This window comes from Sinocyclocheilus rhinocerous, unplaced genomic scaffold (genome assembly GCF_001515625.1).
Source record: "Sinocyclocheilus rhinocerous isolate Xijiao unplaced genomic scaffold, SAMN03320098_v1.1 scaffold200, whole genome shotgun sequence".
Taxonomy (NCBI): Eukaryota; Metazoa; Chordata; class Actinopteri; order Cypriniformes; family Cyprinidae; genus Sinocyclocheilus; species Sinocyclocheilus rhinocerous.
The window spans coordinates 1,153,742-1,171,630 of record NW_015641014.1 but is presented as its reverse complement, the minus strand read 5'-3'; the positions used below and the strand labels follow the sequence as shown (position 1 = coordinate 1,171,630).

The window sequence follows — 17,889 nt, the reverse complement described above, 5'->3', positions numbered from 1 at the left end:
TTGTATAACAGAAAATGTCATAGAAAAACATTTTCATCTCACAATTCTTACTTCTTTCCCTTCAGAATTGTGAGATATAGACGCTATTTTTTTATTCCATGGTGAAAACAATCAAAACAGAATTGTGAGATGTAAATGCAGAATTCTCAGAAAAAGTCAAAATTGCTAAATGAAAATTCAAACAAGGTCAGATGTAAAAGATGTAAACTCGCAATTACAATTTTATAACTTGCAACTGTGAGAAATAATCTCACAATTCTGAAGTAAAAAAAGTTTTTTATTCCATGGTGGAAACAAACAAAACAGAATCGACATGTAAACACATACTGTAATTTTTAGAAAAAAAGGTCAAAGAAATAAACTCGCAATTACAAGTATATCACTTGCAACAGTGAGAAATAATCTCGCAATTCTGAGAAAAAAAGTCTGAATTTTGACATTTAAACTTAAACCATTAAAATTGAATGGCAATTGTTGGCAATTAGAATGTATCAAGGTCTGTTAGTCTGACGTTGCAGAAATTGCACTGGCACGATTTCAGTTGGTCTACTGAAGAGTTTTTGGGACATTTTAATAACAAAATTAAATGAGTGATTTAGTTTGAAAAGCTTTTAAAGTGCATGTATTTTTTTAAGTTCAACAAATTTACAAATATCGTTGATTGATGTTAGAACAACTGAAGGTATTCCTGGGAGACAGCAGTTGTGTTATGTCTGTTATGAAGTGAGGTCAAATAGATAAAAGTGCATGGCAAGTTCAGAGCCTTCAGGTTCTGCTACATTTAGGGCTGTTGTATCCAAACATTTCCAGAGGTCTTCTGATCTGAAGTCCTAAGTGTCAGTTCTTGTTGCAGGCACTTTGCATTTTTTTAAAGTAAGGTGCAAAATATTTAGGCTTTCTTTGATGTGTTTTTATTTTTAAGACAGAAAATGGGCTCAGCATCACAGAAACCATCAAGTAGACATCAAGTAAGTTTCAGACACTGTTTTCATTTTAACTAAAATAAAATATTAAACCACAATCCTAAACTATTATTACAATAGGATATATGTGTTATATGAACTTGCATTGATTTATACATTCATTTTAAGAAGTTTATTAATTCTGGTGTAGTTGTCACCTGAAAGAAAACAAATAAAATTCAATGCTTAAAGTGTAGGTTAAATATTTGAAGTAAGACATTCTCAATCAAAAGATCATTGACAAACAAACCATAAAGTTTTTCAAATGTATCTTCTATTGTCCAGCATCAAACAGCTTCTTCCTGCCCTCCATTCCAGACATGGCCTCCACATTCTTACGCCAGTCAGTCACCTCTTCTTTCTGGGAGAGGAACAGGTGTAACAACAGGTATGTGTTAAAATAGCTCGAAAATACATATGCATTACCACTCAGAATTGTATTTTTTCCCTTACATGACTTGTCACATGACTTACCTTCTCCTCTTCTTTCTTAACCGTCTTGAGGTTGGCTTTGAAATCCACAGACTCTTTGACCCTGGAGCCCAAAAGAGCACCCAACATGGCATCGGCAGAGATCTTCACCCTCTTCAGTGCAGGTCTCTTCATTTTACCTCTAAGTTCTGTAATCTTGATGTTCAAATCTGCAATCTGAAGCAGACTCATGCATTTATTATAGTGAATCGACATAAAGTGTATTTTCATTGAATCTACGTAATAAGATAAATGGTGGCGGTGTAGTACCTCCTTTTCATTTTTGGCCACCTTGGCGTTAATATCATACCTCTCTTCATCTACAACATCAATCTTTTGATGGAGGTCTTTACAGAGAGCCTGAAAACAAAGTATTGTAGCAATAAAATGACCTTGGGAAATTACTGATGCGGTTGTTAATGCTATTTTTAGATTTAGAAAATCAATGAAGCTACAATACTTTAAATTTTTTCAGCATTTATGTTCTGTACAGATGGCACCAATTCTTAAATAATAATCGTACAAATTTAAATGCGCTTTTTAATTGAAAAAAATATATTTTTAATGAATAAAATTAAAAAGTAATTAGCACCATCATCTGAATTAATGATTTGCACCAAATCATCATGTAATAAATATGAAAACATAATACAAAATTAATTGAATACCTATTTTTATTCATCAAAATGTTTAATTAATTAATTATATGTATATATATTTTAATTAATTAAAAGTATCATTTTTGAATTAGGTTTACCTGAAGCTCTTGAACAGACAGACCGGACAGTTGTAGAGGTGGCACTCTCTCACGCAAGGTGGTCTCTCTCTCCCTCTGCTTTTCTTCTTTTTCAGTCACAAGCATAGAGGTTGCCTTCTTCAGCAGCTTTGTCTGAAGCAAAACATGTCAGAAGGTATTGTTAAATGCATCATCTTCAGGAATTATATCTTCTCTGTAAAAGAACAGAACCAAATACCTTTAAGAACAACCTCCTGGATGCCGAAATCTTAGATTTGGGTCGCTGCAAGAATTAAGCGCAATCGGATTTTGTTGGGGGAAAAAATGATATTGCCATATACAAAAAGTTAAAGTAATAAAATCCACTTACCTGTCTAAATTGGCCATTTTCAATTTATGAAAAGAAATAAAAGTAGGCATGTTTTAAACATTTACAGCAAGATATAGATATTAACAACTTAAAAGACTGAATACTTACGACTCAGACATTGTGAGCTTCTAAGTACTTCCTTTTTATGACTAATCTGGTGTAAATCACTAGTCAAAATCTGAAATATAAAGATTGGTGACTCATAAGCACAGTTATTATTACTAGAATTCACTTCATAAGTAGTATTTTGGAAGCACATGACACTTTAACAAACAATGCATTATATATATTTTTAGCACCCATTCTCAACATCACACACAAATCCATTTCTGATGGATAAACCAGATTTAGAAAGGAAATCTCAATTGTTTCTCCTAGACATCAGTGAGATTAAATAAGGTGCAAATTGAGACTTTTAATATCCTTTGGCTTCAGAAGCGATCTCAGCATTGTAACCAGCCATGTCTCATCAACGCTTTTAAAGATCAAACTATCTGAGCTATGCTACGCTTTAATTTGATGTCAGCAGTTATATTTCATAGGTAATTATTAGAGCAATTAAATGCATTGGTTTTACAGTTAACGGTGCCAAATAGTGCAATAGTTCATACCTGTTCCTCCAAAGACCACTCCAAGGCAATGAGAGTATGACAATGTCAGTGCACAAGAAAACCCAGGAAAATTTTATGGCCTCTTTGGCCTCCTCTGAGTGGCTCACTAAAATAGACTGAAGCCTTACACCCTGAGGCTCATTTTACTCAGCACCATCAAAACACAACTGCACACATTGTCCACTGCCAGTCACTCTTCATTTCCCATTGTTTGACCCTACAAGGCAGAAAAGGCTTTGCTGAAGTCAGCCATAGCTGTATGACCTCTTCTGTACTGTAAATGAAAGTGATCACAGAGTCTAGTTAGCTTGAAAAAATGTAAATTTTATTCAATAACTTCAGTCAGCAGTTTAATATGGAACAACATATTAAACTGATATGAAGATATGAATCAGTGTATATGTTGTCTCTTCATGTTTTATACTTATACAATCTTGTTTACATTTCCAGTAGGTTTCCAATGGATTTCCAAATAGTTTGAAATGCAAATAAATGATACCATCGCTGCATTGAATTTGAGTAAATATACACAAAGCATGTGGCAACTTAAAACCAGTTATGCACTCGCAAGGTACACAACCAAGTGTAGCAATGCATTTCAAGGACAGCGTTTGTTTTGCAAGGGAACTGCACAGTGACACAACGTGTTTCTTTGTGCATGGGGTCATTTAATTTTGGAATGCCATTACATTGCAGTTTTTACTTTCAGTAGCATAGAAAGTGTTACAATAGCTGACATCTTTTATTCCTAAACAGCACTATTTCACAACATTGCATTTGATTCATTTCCAGTCTGATTATAAATCTCATGCATATTATTATGAATATTTAACATTTCATACACAAAATATCAAATTTGGCTTCAGACGCATTGAAACATAAGCCAAATAGTGCAATAGTTCATACCTGTTCCTCCAAAGACCACTCCAAGGCAATGAGAGTATGACAATGTCAGTGCACAAGAAAACCCAGGCAAATTTTATGGCCTCTTTGGCCTCCTCTGAGTGGCTCACTAAAATAGACTGAAGCCTTACACCCTGAGGCTCATTTTACTCAGCACCATCAAAACACAACTGCACACATTGTCCACTGCCAGTCACTCTTCATTTCCCATTGTTTGACCCTACAAGGCAGAAAAGGCTTTGCTTAAGTCAGCCATAGCTGTATGACCTCTTCTGTACTGTAAATGAAAGTGATCACAGAGTCTAGTTAGCTTGAAAAAATGTAAATTTTATTCAATAACTTCAGTCAGCAGTTTAATATGGAACAACATATTAAACTGATATGAAGATATGAATCAGTGTATATGTTGTCTCTTCATGTTTTATACTTATACAATCTTGTTTACATTTCCAGTAGGTTTCCAATGGATTTCCAAATAGTTTGAAATGCAAATAAATGATACCATCGCTGCATTGAATTTGAGTAAATATACACAAAGCATGTGGCAACTTAAAACCAGTTATGCACTCGCAAGGTACACAACCAAGTGTAGCAATGCATTTCAAGGACAGCGTTTGTTTTGCAAGGGAACTGCACAGTGACACAACGTGTTTCTTTGTGCATGGGGTCATTTAATTTTGGAATGCCATTACATTGCAGTTTTTACTTTCAGTAGCATAGAAAGTGTTACAATAGCTGACATCTTTTATTCCTAAACAGCACTATTTCACAACATTGCATTTGATTCATTTCCAGTCTGATTATAAATCTCATGCATATATATATTATGAATATTTAACATTTCATAAACAAAATATCAAATTTGGCTTCAGACGCATTGAAACATAATCTGTCCACAAATTGCAGCAAAGGACAAACTAAGTGCTAAGGTCACCTACAAAAACAATTAAACCTATATGCACATCATAAACAGTTTTTGTGTGTTTAATTGACATTATTAGGCACAAGAAATCAAATTTGTACAGTTTGGATTTTCTTGCTTCCAACCATTTATGTTAGAAGCCTTCTCGTCTGGGTACACATTTCTTGTTATAGAGTCTGAGAAGTAAAAAACAACGTCAAGCCTGAATTTTACAAGCTTGGTAGGTAAATGTGCTGGATGTCAAGTCACAAGTTTACTTTGTAACATTTTTATTGTCCAGCATCAAACAGCTTCTTCCTGCCCTCCATTCCAGACATAGCCTCCACATTCTTACGCCAGTCAGTCACCTCTTCTTTCTATAAATGGGACGAATATAAATATAGGTTTAGAATGAGCTTTGATTTATCTAAATGATGAATGAATTTATATGCCAACATAGATAAAATGCATTACCTTCTCATCTTCTTTCTTTACTGTCTTCAGGTTGGCTTTGAAATCTGACTTTGATGACATTTTGGATTCAGTCAGCGCATCGAGCTTGGCATCGTGTGACTTCTTAACTCTCTTCAGTTTGGTTCGTTGCTTTGTACCCTTCATTTCCCAAATCTTCTGGGTCAAGGACTGGATCTGAAATGGACCACAATGACGGTAACTTGTGAATCAATTGTTCTGATGTCAGTTTTGTATTTATTCATTTGAGAGGAGTGTTGTAAATGTAATAAGAAAAATGAATTATTGACAAAAATATAAAAAAAATTCAGTAATTGAAATAAAGCTTGAATAAAATAAATATAAATATTAGATGACAAAAAACTAACTGAAACTTTAAAAACTTAAATGTAAATTAGAATTGTTGCCTCTGCAACTAGCTGAAATAAATAAGTTAAAAGTACTAAAATGACTAAAACTGAAATCAAAATAAAATAAAGATTAAAATAATAATTGGCAAAAGAACAAAAATACCAAAACATTAACTACAATTAAAATAAAAAACCTAAAAATATAAAAAATAAAAGCTAATTCAAAATATTGACCAATATTTATAAATAATACTAAAATATCTTTGTTTGATAGACATCGTGCAGGCACAATTTTCATGTTCCCTGGGAATCCATAACCTTATCATAGTAATGTTTCCATCCACCTTTTATGCTCATTTTGGATTATCGCATAAAAAAACGCTGGAAACGCCAAGATGCGCATAAATTCCAAAAATGCGCATAAAAAATGTATGCGCACAACTAAGAGGATAAACTTTTTATCCGATAAGAAAAAATGTGCATAAACTATGATGGAAACACATTTACCGAATAAATTCCACCATGTGCATTGAAAAAGTCATGTGACTTTGCGCTATGAGACAGGATAAATTGACTAACCAGCGGACCGATCTCGTTCACAGCATCCACATGTTGTTTTGGTCGCTCTGAAATGCCTGAGGAAAGTCTGTTATCTGTCTGTTAACATTTATTGTGTTTCGTCTGCTCTCTCTGAAGCGCAAGTAATTTATCATATATGAAAATTATTATATTCAGTGGCTTCTCCTAGTTTTCTTAGAGATATTTAGTGCCAGTTTATCAGGAAGTGACGATTTTGTTCTCTTTGACTCTGCATCTTTGGATGGAAACATAGCTATTGTTGGTGTCATTAACAACGGTTAGGTTATGGGTTTGAATCCCAATTCAAATATTTAATGCTTTATTTAGATCTTAACACTTGGTAACATTTGTATTCATGAATAAACTACTACTTAATCATTCGTTTGTCTTTGTAAAAGTGGTCACAAAACATCACAAAACCATTACCTCTTTTTCATTTTTATCCACTTTCATTTCAAGATCGTATCGAGCCTCATCAACAACATCAATCTTGCGGTGAAGCTCTTTGCAAAGTTCCTGAAAAAAAAAACCCCCACTGAAGACATTCATGAATATATACAGTACTGTATATTTATTTCTGCATGTTGCTTGTGCAGAAATGCTTATTCAAGAAAATACCTGGAGCTCCTGTGCAGACAGACCAGATAGTTTGAGAGGAGGAACCCTCTCATTAAGAGCCTCATCCCTCTCTCTTTTATTCTGCTCTTTTTCAGCTGCCAGCATAGACGTGGCCTTCTTCAATAATTTGCTCTGTAACGTAACAGCACTGATGAGACTATAAAGCTCCAGAAGATTAGCACATAGCGCAACACACTGCTAACACAGCCAGCCGTTTCGTCATGGATTCTAGTCTCGCCTTTCATTACACGCATTACATTTAATATGTGCATATGTTCACTAACCATATCAATATTACTAAAAATATGACATACTGTTGAAAAGTTTGGGGTCAGAATGTTATACTCACAAAGGCTGCATTTATTTGATCAGAAATACTGTAAAAACAGTACAGTAAAAATTTAAAATAACTTCTTTTTTTTTTTTTGAATATATTTTAAAATGTAATTTATTCCTGTGATGCAAAACTGAATTTTCAGCATCATTACTCCAGTCTTCAGCGTTTTCATGATCCTTCAGAAATCATTCTAATATGCTGATTTGCTGAAACATACCATATTATTGTTGAAAACAGTTGTGCTGCTTAATATTTTTGCGAAAAACTGATATGAAATTTTTAATATGAAATTTAGATATTTGGTAATATTATAAATGTCTTTACTGTCACTTTTGATAAATTGAATGCATCCATGCTGAATAAAAGTATTACGTTATTAATATTAATATGAATGAATTTCTTTAAAAAATAACTTATTAAACAGTGTATTTGATTAAAAAACAAACAGACAACTTACTTTTAAGAGCAGCCGCCTTGTGGCAGTATACTTTGTTTTTTTCTGAAAAACAATACAAGTCATATTTAATCTCTCCAAATTATTTTTGAATAACTTATGAATTATGGTATATCTTCCCAAAACTTACCGGTCTACAACGACGAAGCACAGAGTAATGCGATAAGAAAAAAAAAAAGAAACAAAAGAGATCAATAGATCCACTCTACAATTTTAATAATAGGGCTGTCAAAGTATACTTACCCTTCAGACATGGTTTTTTCTCTGTATAGAAGCTGAAAAGGAAAACTTTTTATAATTCTTTGTAAAAGAATTTAAAAACACATATAAAGACATCACATGTGATCACATTATATCTCAAGATCAATAGATCCACTCTACAATTTTAATAATAGGGCTGTCAAAGTATACTTACCCTTCAGACATGGTTTTTTCTCTGTATAGATGCTGAAAAGGAAAACTTTTTATAATTCTTTGTAAAAGAATTTAAAAACACATATAAAGACATCACATGTGATCACATTATGTCTCGCATTAAATGGAAAATGACTGTCCATGTATGTGATCCGAAATATCTTGGAGGTGATGATATCATTCAGTGTGTATGAATCTGTGCGTCAGATTTGCGTCGCTAGGAAACATTCTTACAGTCCACACATAGAACATAGTCTGGAAAGGTGACGAGTGCCAAGTATTTAAAAGGCGGAGGAGTCACAATGTAGAGGAAAATTTAATTTGGGGCCCTCGTATCCAAAGAAGACTGTTTATATAAAACCCTGGTGCCAAGCCCTCTATCCGTACCTATTCATTGCATTCGTACCTATTGTGCCTGATAAGGAACATGCTTGTTAGTGTTCCCAGCCTGGCTAAATTTGAACATTGCTGCCATTCTTTCATATGGCCCAGTTTCAAGCTCTAGCCTTGAACTCACTACACTGGACACTAATGCTTTCATACGGATCCTGGCTAGAACTCAAGTTTTTGGAAAAGATAGCTGTTATTTCAAACTAAATTGTCAGGATATTTTGATTTTTTGCTAAAAAGTAAACAAAAATGCACTGTTAATTTTTTTTAATGCATTTTATTTCCAAAACCCTTCAACATTTAATTCTTGGAAGCCAGAACTAATTTTTTTGGAAAAGATAGCTTTTATTTTGAACTAAATTGTCAGGATATTTTGAGTGTTTTGCTAAAAAGTAAAAAAAATATGCACTGTTAATTTTTTTTATGCATTTTATTTCCAAAACCCTCCAACATTTAATGGTAGCCAGAACTTAATTTTGGGAAAAGATAGCTTTTATTTTTAACTAAATTATCTGAGTATAATGAGGAAACATGTTAAATGATGTTCAAAGTTTTATGCTTTTGATTTCCAAAAAAACAACATACAACTTGTGTATGGTTACCTTTTTTACCTTTTTTTTTTTTTTTACTTTTGAGTGCTTAAGTGCAAGACAAACCATCTGAGAACAGGTTTCATGGTCTAATTGGTTCTGCGAGCCAAATCTCTGGCTAAGTCAAGAACGTTGGATCTTGTATCCACACTTCTCCATGTCTAAGCTAGCCGTGAAACAGCTACAGTATTTCATAACATACATTCCTTAAAGTTGACACAAATGGCTTGTTACGGAAATACATGGCGCGGTTATGACACGGGAGAATATAGGATGTTCATATACATTCATCCATCCTCCAACAGTGAAGGTGTGAGTATGATTATCTTTGAATGTCTAAATGTGTGCTGTAAATCTATGAGCGATAAACAGACCATAGAGTACAAATCCCCTCAAATGTTTAGCAATAAACCCAACATCCTTAAGTATTAATGACAACATGTGTGGGTCCATTAAACTTGGTGTAAACATGCTGTGAATGCTTGCAGGACTTACCTTGAACTAGTAGGCAATCAGAGCAGGATGAGTTGTGTGGTGCCGTCAAAGAAAAACAAACGTTATATGTTTTTCGTGATGGATTTATGTGTTGAATCCTGCGTGTGAATGGCTCACTAAAATAGACCCCCGTTACGTCCCTTGTACTCACGTGTGCAAATATCTGGGCAATTTGTTCTCCAATCTCCACCTTCCTCAGTGGCATTTGCACAGAACGGGGTGTGTATGTCCTCCAGGACAGGGACATGCACATTTACAAATGACACACACTAGTTCAGGGGTCATGCACTTCAATTCTTTCTCTGTTGCACTTGCAACATGCAATCAGGCTTATTATGGTTAACTTAAACTAAAACGATTCAAAATACATGTTTGTTCATTAAAATAAAGCTGAAATAAATATTAGATTAAAATGCTTTTTTAAATGTTGCTTTGGCAACTAACTGAAATAAGTTTAAGTTAATACACTCCACTTATTAACTAAATACATACAAGATTAAAAAATAAAATAAAATAGAAATAAATACAAAGTAAATGTGAACTAAAACTGAAATAAAAACAAAATAAATGTTAATAGTTTTATTCAAAAAGAACTAAAACTAATATTTATTACAAAATTTATTACAAAATTACTAAAACTTAAAATAATATTAAAATTAAAAATAAAAGCGAATTAAAAATATTCATAAAACCTATAATAGTACATAAATAATACTAAAATAACACTGCTGGTAATGAAAATTTTAAAGATTCATTTAGAGGTTTGTTCATTTTTGACTTATCTGATAAAACAAACACTTCTGCATTAGGATAAAATTAAATTAATAACACTTTACAATAAGGTCCCACTTGTTAACATTACTTAACTGCATTAATTAACATGAATTAACACTGAAAAAATACTTTTAAAGCATTTATTAATCTTAGTTAATGTTTGTTTCAAGATTTTCTAATACGTTATTAAAATCAAATGTATTTATAGTAATATTATTTAATGGACCTGGGGTACCTGAGCTTACAATTACAGTTGTATTTTTATTCACTAATGCCAACAAAGATTAATAAATACTGTAACAAATGTATTGCTCATTGTTAGTTAATTCATTAACTAGTGTTATCTAATGGGACCTTAAAGTGTTTCATTTCATTTCATTGCACTGTAACTTTGTAAATTCATAAAATAAGCTTATTTTGTTGACATATGATTTGTTTACTCCGCAATTGTAATAAAATGTTCTCCTCGTAAATGCAAAAGTTAACTGGCCTTTTCATTAACCTGCGTGCTTGTGTTTGAGGACCATAAAAGCAGAGTTCTTCAAGGCTATGGAGCCCGCGTGCCGTGTAAATGGAGTGAGGGCAGACAGTAACTCATGTGTACTTGTTTAGACGGGACTGACAGCACTGTTCTAAAAGTCTGAAGGTTTTAATTATAATTCGAACAAGGTCGTATGATTATAGTGCACTTAAATCTCATTCTAGGCCACAAAAAGCAACTTACGTGAACATAATGGCAAAGCGCTCAGTGACGATGTGACATTGTAGTATTTTTATGAGATATAAAGTGATGTTGACCTTTGTGTGCTGATATGTCATGTAGGCCCAGCATGTGACTAATTTCAGCTTCCAGTGATGATACTGTGCCATGAGTTTTTACTGTGTGACAGAATGAGACAGGGGTTTTGCAAGCGCTTCTCAAATCCTCTGCTGACTGCTGGCATGTAGTGGTAGTTATTAATGTCAGCAGACCTTGTGAAGTCATTTTAGTGGAAGCTTGCTGTGTAATGAAAGCGTGATATGTACTGAAACTATGATTCTGTAGGGTGTGTTTAAAGTCTCTGGCTTATGGTGTTACAATTTTGTGTGAAAATAAAATTGACTAGAATGTAAGACACAACTGCTGTTTGAAGAGATATAGAAAGTAAATATATTGCTCATATATTGATCCAAATTACCCTGTTAATTATTCTTTGAACTGACATGAGCCCTCTAGTGGAAATGAGGTGATTTTTTTTGCCTTTTAGATGTCTTGCTGGTCATTTGCGGTTGTGAACAATTGTTTATTATTCTTTATAGTTCTTTTATACTACCATTCAAAAGATTAATTTGATCAAAAATACAGTTGAAGCAGTAATATTTTGAAATTATATTACAGTTGAACTGTTTTCTGTTTTAATGTATTTTAAAATACAAAGCTGAATTTTCATCAGTTACTATACTCTTAAAATGATTCAGGAGACCTGTTACCACAACTTAAATAAATGCATGGTTGCAAGATACAATTTTTAATTTATTAATTTAATTAAACCTTTTAAGTTGCAAACATTATTTTGTAGAGTTCAGTTGACATAATAATGTTGATCGTTACATTAACTTAATATTGTGCGTAATTTAAACTCAAATTTCTATGTTAATTAATTTCTTTAAACAATTAAGTTGTTTTGTTAACTTTGGAAATTGGGCAGTGGATTTCTAGTTCGCAGCATGCTTTGCATCTGACTTGATAAGGAGAGTAAATATTGAAATGGGAAAGTGAAGGGAAAAACATGCTAGTCTTTAATGCTGTTATGTTTGACATTTAAAAGAGTTTCTGTTGTGTTGAAGTCTTTGTGGTTACCATTGTGCTGAAGAGTAGACCACGTGAAGGTAAACACAACTCTGTGCTAACTGCCAGTGACAGGTAGCATCTTATTCTTACTCTTGTTCATTAAATGTACATGCTAAAAAAAAAGTTACATTTAGCATGTCATCATAGCTGTGGAATTGAATATATATATAGAATATATAGAAAATATAAATTGATTCCGGGCCCACAAATCCCTTCGTTGGAGCAACTTTTTTTTTTGAGTAATCAACATAAAAATGTGTGCTTATGTTACAAATGATTAAAGGGGTCATATGATGCGATTTCATTTTTTCCTTTCTCTTTGGAGTGTTACAAGCTCTTGGTGCATAAAGAAGATCTGTAAATTTGCAAAGACTAAAGTCTCAAATCCAAAGAGATATTCTTTATAAAAGTTAAGAGTCAGCCACACCCCCCTAAAACGGCTCGTATATATATATATATATATATATATATTATGAATGGATTTGTTTAAATGTCAAACTTTGCTTGTTAAAATTGCTTTCTGGTGAAGTATAACCTAAATTTATCTAGTCCTGTGTTTCAGAAAATGAAACAAGTAGGTCATCTTACATCTCAAAACCAAATTGCTATTAAAACTTTGAGTCTAACGTCCAACTTAGTATTAAATATAACAGTTTGACAAATAGCTGAGAATAGAAACTTTTTTTTAGCTGAATTCGTTACATGTGTAGTTAAAGGACTTGATTTTAAGATAGACTTGAATAAAAAGACAATGTTCGTGAGAAAAGCTTTATATCTTCGTGTGCGTCAGGCTCACCTCCTCCCCTTTATCAGATCTCCTGGTTTCCTCTAAATACAGATAGAATCTAAGAAAGCCATGAGAGGATGTTCGATGATCTGTCACGTCACTTAAAAAGCAGCAGTAATTGTAATGAATTTAATGAAAACATTAAATACGATGGGTGTGATTTTTGTCTCTCTTTTCTCTCTGCTTTCATGTGTCATAATGAAAATCTCACCCCTGCATCTCATTGAACTCCCTCCGATGGAATGTTCTCAAGAGGTAAAGATGCTGTTTGTTCCCTTTTAGCCATTAACATTAATGTTTATTCATATAAAAACAACATTTTTCATTATGCTGTTTTCTGACAGGGAGTAAAATGCAAGATTGAAGTAGGCAAGTATGAGTTGATGTCTTCTTTAAATTGACAGTAATATGAGTTTTTTAAAGACAAAATCAAAGACATGTTTCTTTGATGGTCTTAGGTAACTGTTCAGATGAGGGTTTGGTGGTGCCAAGATACAAAGCCCCAGGGTTTCCTGATGTAACTGCAAAGGTAGCAGCCAAGAAAGATGACAGTGGACAGTTTGCACCAGTCCTATACATTACATGGAGCCAGTTACCGGATGGTAAGACAAGTATGATTACGTATAATTACGCACAGGACTATAAATTATTTAAAAATAACCAAATCATTTCAATCAAATTGCCTTTTTGACCGGAAATGTTCTTCCTCTAACAGAACCTGTACAGATGGTCAGCATAATTATCTATTTAAAGCATTTATTAAATAAAATTATTTTCCTCAGGGAGTATATTGACTTTCATAGGGACTGAAGTGCTTGTGGTTGAAATGTCGACAAATCACAGCGTTTGTGTTCGTTACATTTTCCGTAACACACTATCGTGTACAATAAACCCAGGACTGGGCAGGGTAAGAGTACTACTACTTATATAATCATATATCCACTGAAAAAGTGTACTTTGAAACAATTTTCACTCATAAATTGCTAGTAAATTTCACTAATGCAAAAAATAGCAAGCAACGCATTGAATTAAACATGAAATTTTGAAGTAAAAATACATAGTAGAAACATACTTCAATAATCTTTATTTACAGAAAAAATTTTTTTTTTTATAATGTACTATGCAGTGTTATTCACACCATTGTTTCAGCTTTGCCTCTTTCCTTCATCTTTTTAGTGGACATTTTCTTTGGACAGAATTGTGCTCATCCCCAACTTTAAATACCAGGTTTTTGTAACTAACTTACCAAAGCCAGACACAGGGAGCTATACAACAATAACCAACATCACAGTTCCCGGTGAGAATTAATCAATAACGCAATCAAACAGTTGAGGTTTGATGATTAGATGTGTAGCAGACATTTAATCCGAAATGCTTTAACATGCTTTGGAAACATGGAAAATCTTCATTATGCCCTATTGGGATCATTCTGAAGTGATGTAAAGTGGTGTCCAATTCTTAAAAAGCAAACTACTGTTAGGTAAATCTGTTTGTCATTTTAGATCGCATTTGGGATACGAAGGTAGAATGGTCAGTGCGAAAAGATAAAGAAAACGGTGACTTGGTGATAACAATAGAATTTGAACCAGAAGAGTTCTCTGACCAATACAAAGTCTCCATCTGCAGTCCTGACCTTCAACCAGAACCGTTTCACATTGTCATAAAGGTACTTTAAATGTTCAGTATCTAAAAGACTCCACAGTGCCACCTGTTGTCTGTTCCATCATAAATGTATATTCATATATAGCATTAATATAGGAAGCACAGACAATATTATGAGCGTGAATGCTAAATTAATTCTGTTTTTAAGGATAACGAGCCATTTCTGAAGGTTAATTTCACGCTGGAAGCATGTCGGATAAATCACTGCTATTTGGAATTGGTGGTGAGTTATAGTACCGTTTATATGAGAGTACTGTTTGTTAATAATATTCAGTTGTATGAGGATGTTTTGTTAATAATTTTTCTCATATCACTAAATGACTAAAAGATGCCCTGTTCAACAGATTCAGCCACTGTCTGTTCAAAGCATGAATAACTGTCTGGAATACAGAAGGAAATTTGATATCTGTCCATGTATGTATTATACATTAACAATAAATGTCTTATTGCCTGTGTGTTTTTAAATAGCCAGCATTCAAATTAAGATACACAACAATTCAAATGTCTCAATGTATGGTTCATTTGACCTCTAGTTTGTTTTATTTGGTAGACTATTATCTTTATTAACATTTTAATGTCAGTTCTTCCAGGTGCTCCTGTTGTTTTTATCATTTTGGTGACACTGGGGCTGTTGTTGGCTTCATTGGCAGCTGCTGTTTGCATTTTTGGCTGTATTGTATTTTTGAAGAACAAGGATTTACATAAAGGTCAGTGCAAATAAAACAATCACATAAATAAGCAGATAACTTAGGCCCGGTTTCACAGACAGGGCTTAAATTAAGCCAGGATTCGGTCATAGTTCAATTAGGACATTGAAGTATCTTTTATAAACATGCCTTAGAATAAACATTACTGGTGTGCATCTTGAGACAAATTAATAGTACTAACATATTTTAAGATCAGTCAGTGCAAGTTTCTTTCAGTTGAAACAGCCCAGACATGCATTTTAGTCTGGGACTAGGCTTAAGCCTTGTCTGTGAAACGGGGGGTTAAAGTCGCAATGAAACGGAAGTAGCGACAGTATCCAAAAAGAAAAAATGTGGGGCGGAGACTTGACTGTATGCTCAGTTGTTGATTAAATTTCTCTCAAAAGTGGAGGCAGATATGCTGACTTTAATGGACTTTCGTGATTCAAAACACTATATATATTTTCTATGCAAGTAATCAGTCTGGACTCAAATTTCTATAGATATAGTAGATACAGTCTGGACTACTCACCCAATCAAAAAATATGTGCACATAAAATACGGATTTGAGAATTTGTATCTGAATGCTTCCACTATGAAAAAAATAGTCCATTAGGGGTGACTGACACAGATTGTGTTTTGTGTTTAAAAATGCACGAAAAAATAAACCCCAAGTGTCCGAGTTGGGAGTCTGTGAGAAAATATGGCAGGCGAAATGTATGCATTTTTTTAAATGAATGATTTGCTTTTTCATTTACGATAAAACTATTCATTTACAATAAAAGCCAAACTTTGCATGTACAAAATATAATAGTATTGTACAATTATGATAAATTATAGGCTATAACAATTCGATTTACATGCATAAATTGAATAAAAACACAAAAAAGCAAAAACACACCCAATGTCCAAAGTCTTTATTCATCTTTATTCACCTTTTTTATTAAATCTAGTAAATGAATGCAGAAAAGGTGCAATGCCATCTTGATCCGAGTTATTGAAATGCAACTGACATCAAAATGACAACTTCCCATCTCTTAAAAATACAAACTTACCAGGAGTACCTCATTGCACCAATAGTGTAATAAAAGTCAAATATAGGCTACGTTTTCAATTGTTTTGCTGAATCTTTCACTCACTCTTTATTATCTCAATACATTTTGAAGGTTCCAAAGCTTTTGTATCTTAATAATATTAATGACTTTTGACAGAAACGCCCTCCTCAGACAGCTCAACATGTGCAAAGGGTAAACTAGAGTGGAATCCTATTCACGAGCCTAAAAGGGTCATCATCATCTACTCTCTGGACCACCCCCTGTACAAAGAAGTCATCTTGAAGTTATGTGCCTTCATGAGGGCTAAATGTGGCACAGACGTCACTCTAGATCTCCTGGACTCTGCCTGGCTCAGCACAATCGGCAGAATTCAGTGGCTGGATATGCAAAGGGAACGAATCTCCAAGTCCTCAGATAAAGTCCTGATCTTGTGCTCTCCAGGCGTAAATGCCAAGTGGAAGGCCATGTGCGGTGAGCACAAAGTGAGACTCAAGGAGGATGAACGTTCACCCATAGGAGACATGCTCACGCCGGCTCTGAGCCTCATTATACCGGATTTTGTTCATGCTTCATCTTTCCACAAGTACATGGTGGCTTATTTTGATGACGTGTGCAGTGAGGATGACGTTCCAGCACCATTCAACGTCGTGGTGAAGTACAAACTCATGAAGCACTTTGAAGAACTTTACTTCCGAATACTAGACATGGAAAATCATGAGCCAGGACAGATTAAGTGCATTGAAGGCATCAGGGAGAATGATTACTTCAACTGTCCATCAGGACGAGGACTTCGGGATGCTATTGAAGCTTTTAAAAATTACCAGCTGAAGAATCCAAATTGGTTCGAAATGGAGCTTTTGGACACTGATGATGAAGAAGAGGAAGCCATCTTGGAGTCAACGTTTCCTACAGACATTAACTATAGCTCTGTGACTGAATGCTATTAGCTGTTTGAAGAGCATAACGCTCATACATTTGTCAATATGATTAAGTATCAGAATGATGAACATGTTTTAAAGTCTTCTATCGCAGAGACAGCCATAATACTGAGCGAGAATTCTTCAGTTCTAACCACAGATGTGCATTACAGTGGCTCAGTACAGAGTAGCATTACAGCTATTGATGTAAAAGGTTTACCAGCAACTAAACCTGTGGCACAACATGCTTTATGCTTACAGGCACTGTGAAAATGTCTGATTTAAGCTTGACATCATCAGTCTACTGTAGCTGTTACATTTCTATTCTGTTATATATTATAATTTCCTGTTTTTTTTCTTTTGTTAATCTTTGTTTTTTTCTATATAGTTACAAGTTCACTATAGTTAATTTGATTCTACACAATCGTGTTAATGTGTTTACTTATACAGTAAAAAATTAAATGACATCTTATAAACACACACAAAAAACACGTTTATGTGAGATAATTCAATTTGCTTTATCAG

At 33.7% G+C, this 17,889-nt stretch overlaps 2 protein-coding genes and 1 pseudogene across 4 annotated transcripts; 1 reads left to right on the top strand and 2 right to left on the bottom strand.

Moving 5' to 3' along the window:
* Window positions 1–540: 540 nt before the first annotated feature.
* On the bottom strand, window positions 541–4,091 carry LOC107753570 (troponin I, slow skeletal muscle-like). Of its 2 annotated transcripts, none has more exons than XM_016569741.1 (9): window positions 4,057–4,091; window positions 2,648–2,717; window positions 2,540–2,543; window positions 2,408–2,452; window positions 2,191–2,322; window positions 1,704–1,793; window positions 1,437–1,610; window positions 1,213–1,323; window positions 541–1,120 (listed from the first exon to the last, which is right to left on the bottom strand). In XM_016569741.1, exons 2-8 carry the CDS (start codon window positions 2,656–2,658, stop codon window positions 1,237–1,239), a joined length of 543 nt encoding a protein of 180 aa, XP_016425227.1. In that variant the 5' UTR covers window positions 2,659–2,717; window positions 4,057–4,091; the 3' UTR covers window positions 541–1,120; window positions 1,213–1,236. The 2 variants fall into 2 exon arrangements, with proteins under 2 accessions (XP_016425227.1, XP_016425228.1); XM_016569742.1 differs by lacking the exon at window positions 4,057–4,091 and adding an exon at window positions 3,151–3,226.
* Window positions 4,092–4,437: 346 nt separating this feature from the next.
* Window positions 4,438–9,731, bottom strand: tnni4b.1 (troponin I4b, tandem duplicate 1). 2 transcript variants are annotated; one of them, XM_016569743.1, is made up of 8 exons: window positions 9,653–9,731; window positions 8,179–8,210; window positions 7,894–7,897; window positions 7,767–7,808; window positions 6,973–7,104; window positions 6,781–6,870; window positions 5,429–5,602; window positions 4,438–5,331 (listed from the first exon to the last, which is right to left on the bottom strand). In XM_016569743.1, the coding sequence occupies exons 2-8, from the start codon at window positions 8,187–8,189 to the stop codon at window positions 5,245–5,247; spliced, it is 540 nt and encodes a 179-aa protein (XP_016425229.1). In that variant the 5' UTR covers window positions 8,190–8,210; window positions 9,653–9,731; the 3' UTR covers window positions 4,438–5,244. The 2 variants fall into 2 exon arrangements, with proteins under 2 accessions (XP_016425229.1, XP_016425230.1); XM_016569744.1 differs by lacking the exon at window positions 8,179–8,210 and adding an exon at window positions 8,007–8,038 and having other exon boundaries at window positions 9,653–9,723.
* Window positions 9,732–13,242: 3,511 nt separating this feature from the next.
* On the top strand, window positions 13,243–17,838 carry LOC107753649 (interleukin-17 receptor A-like; annotated as a pseudogene).
* The last annotated feature ends 51 nt before the right edge of the window (window positions 17,839–17,889 follow it).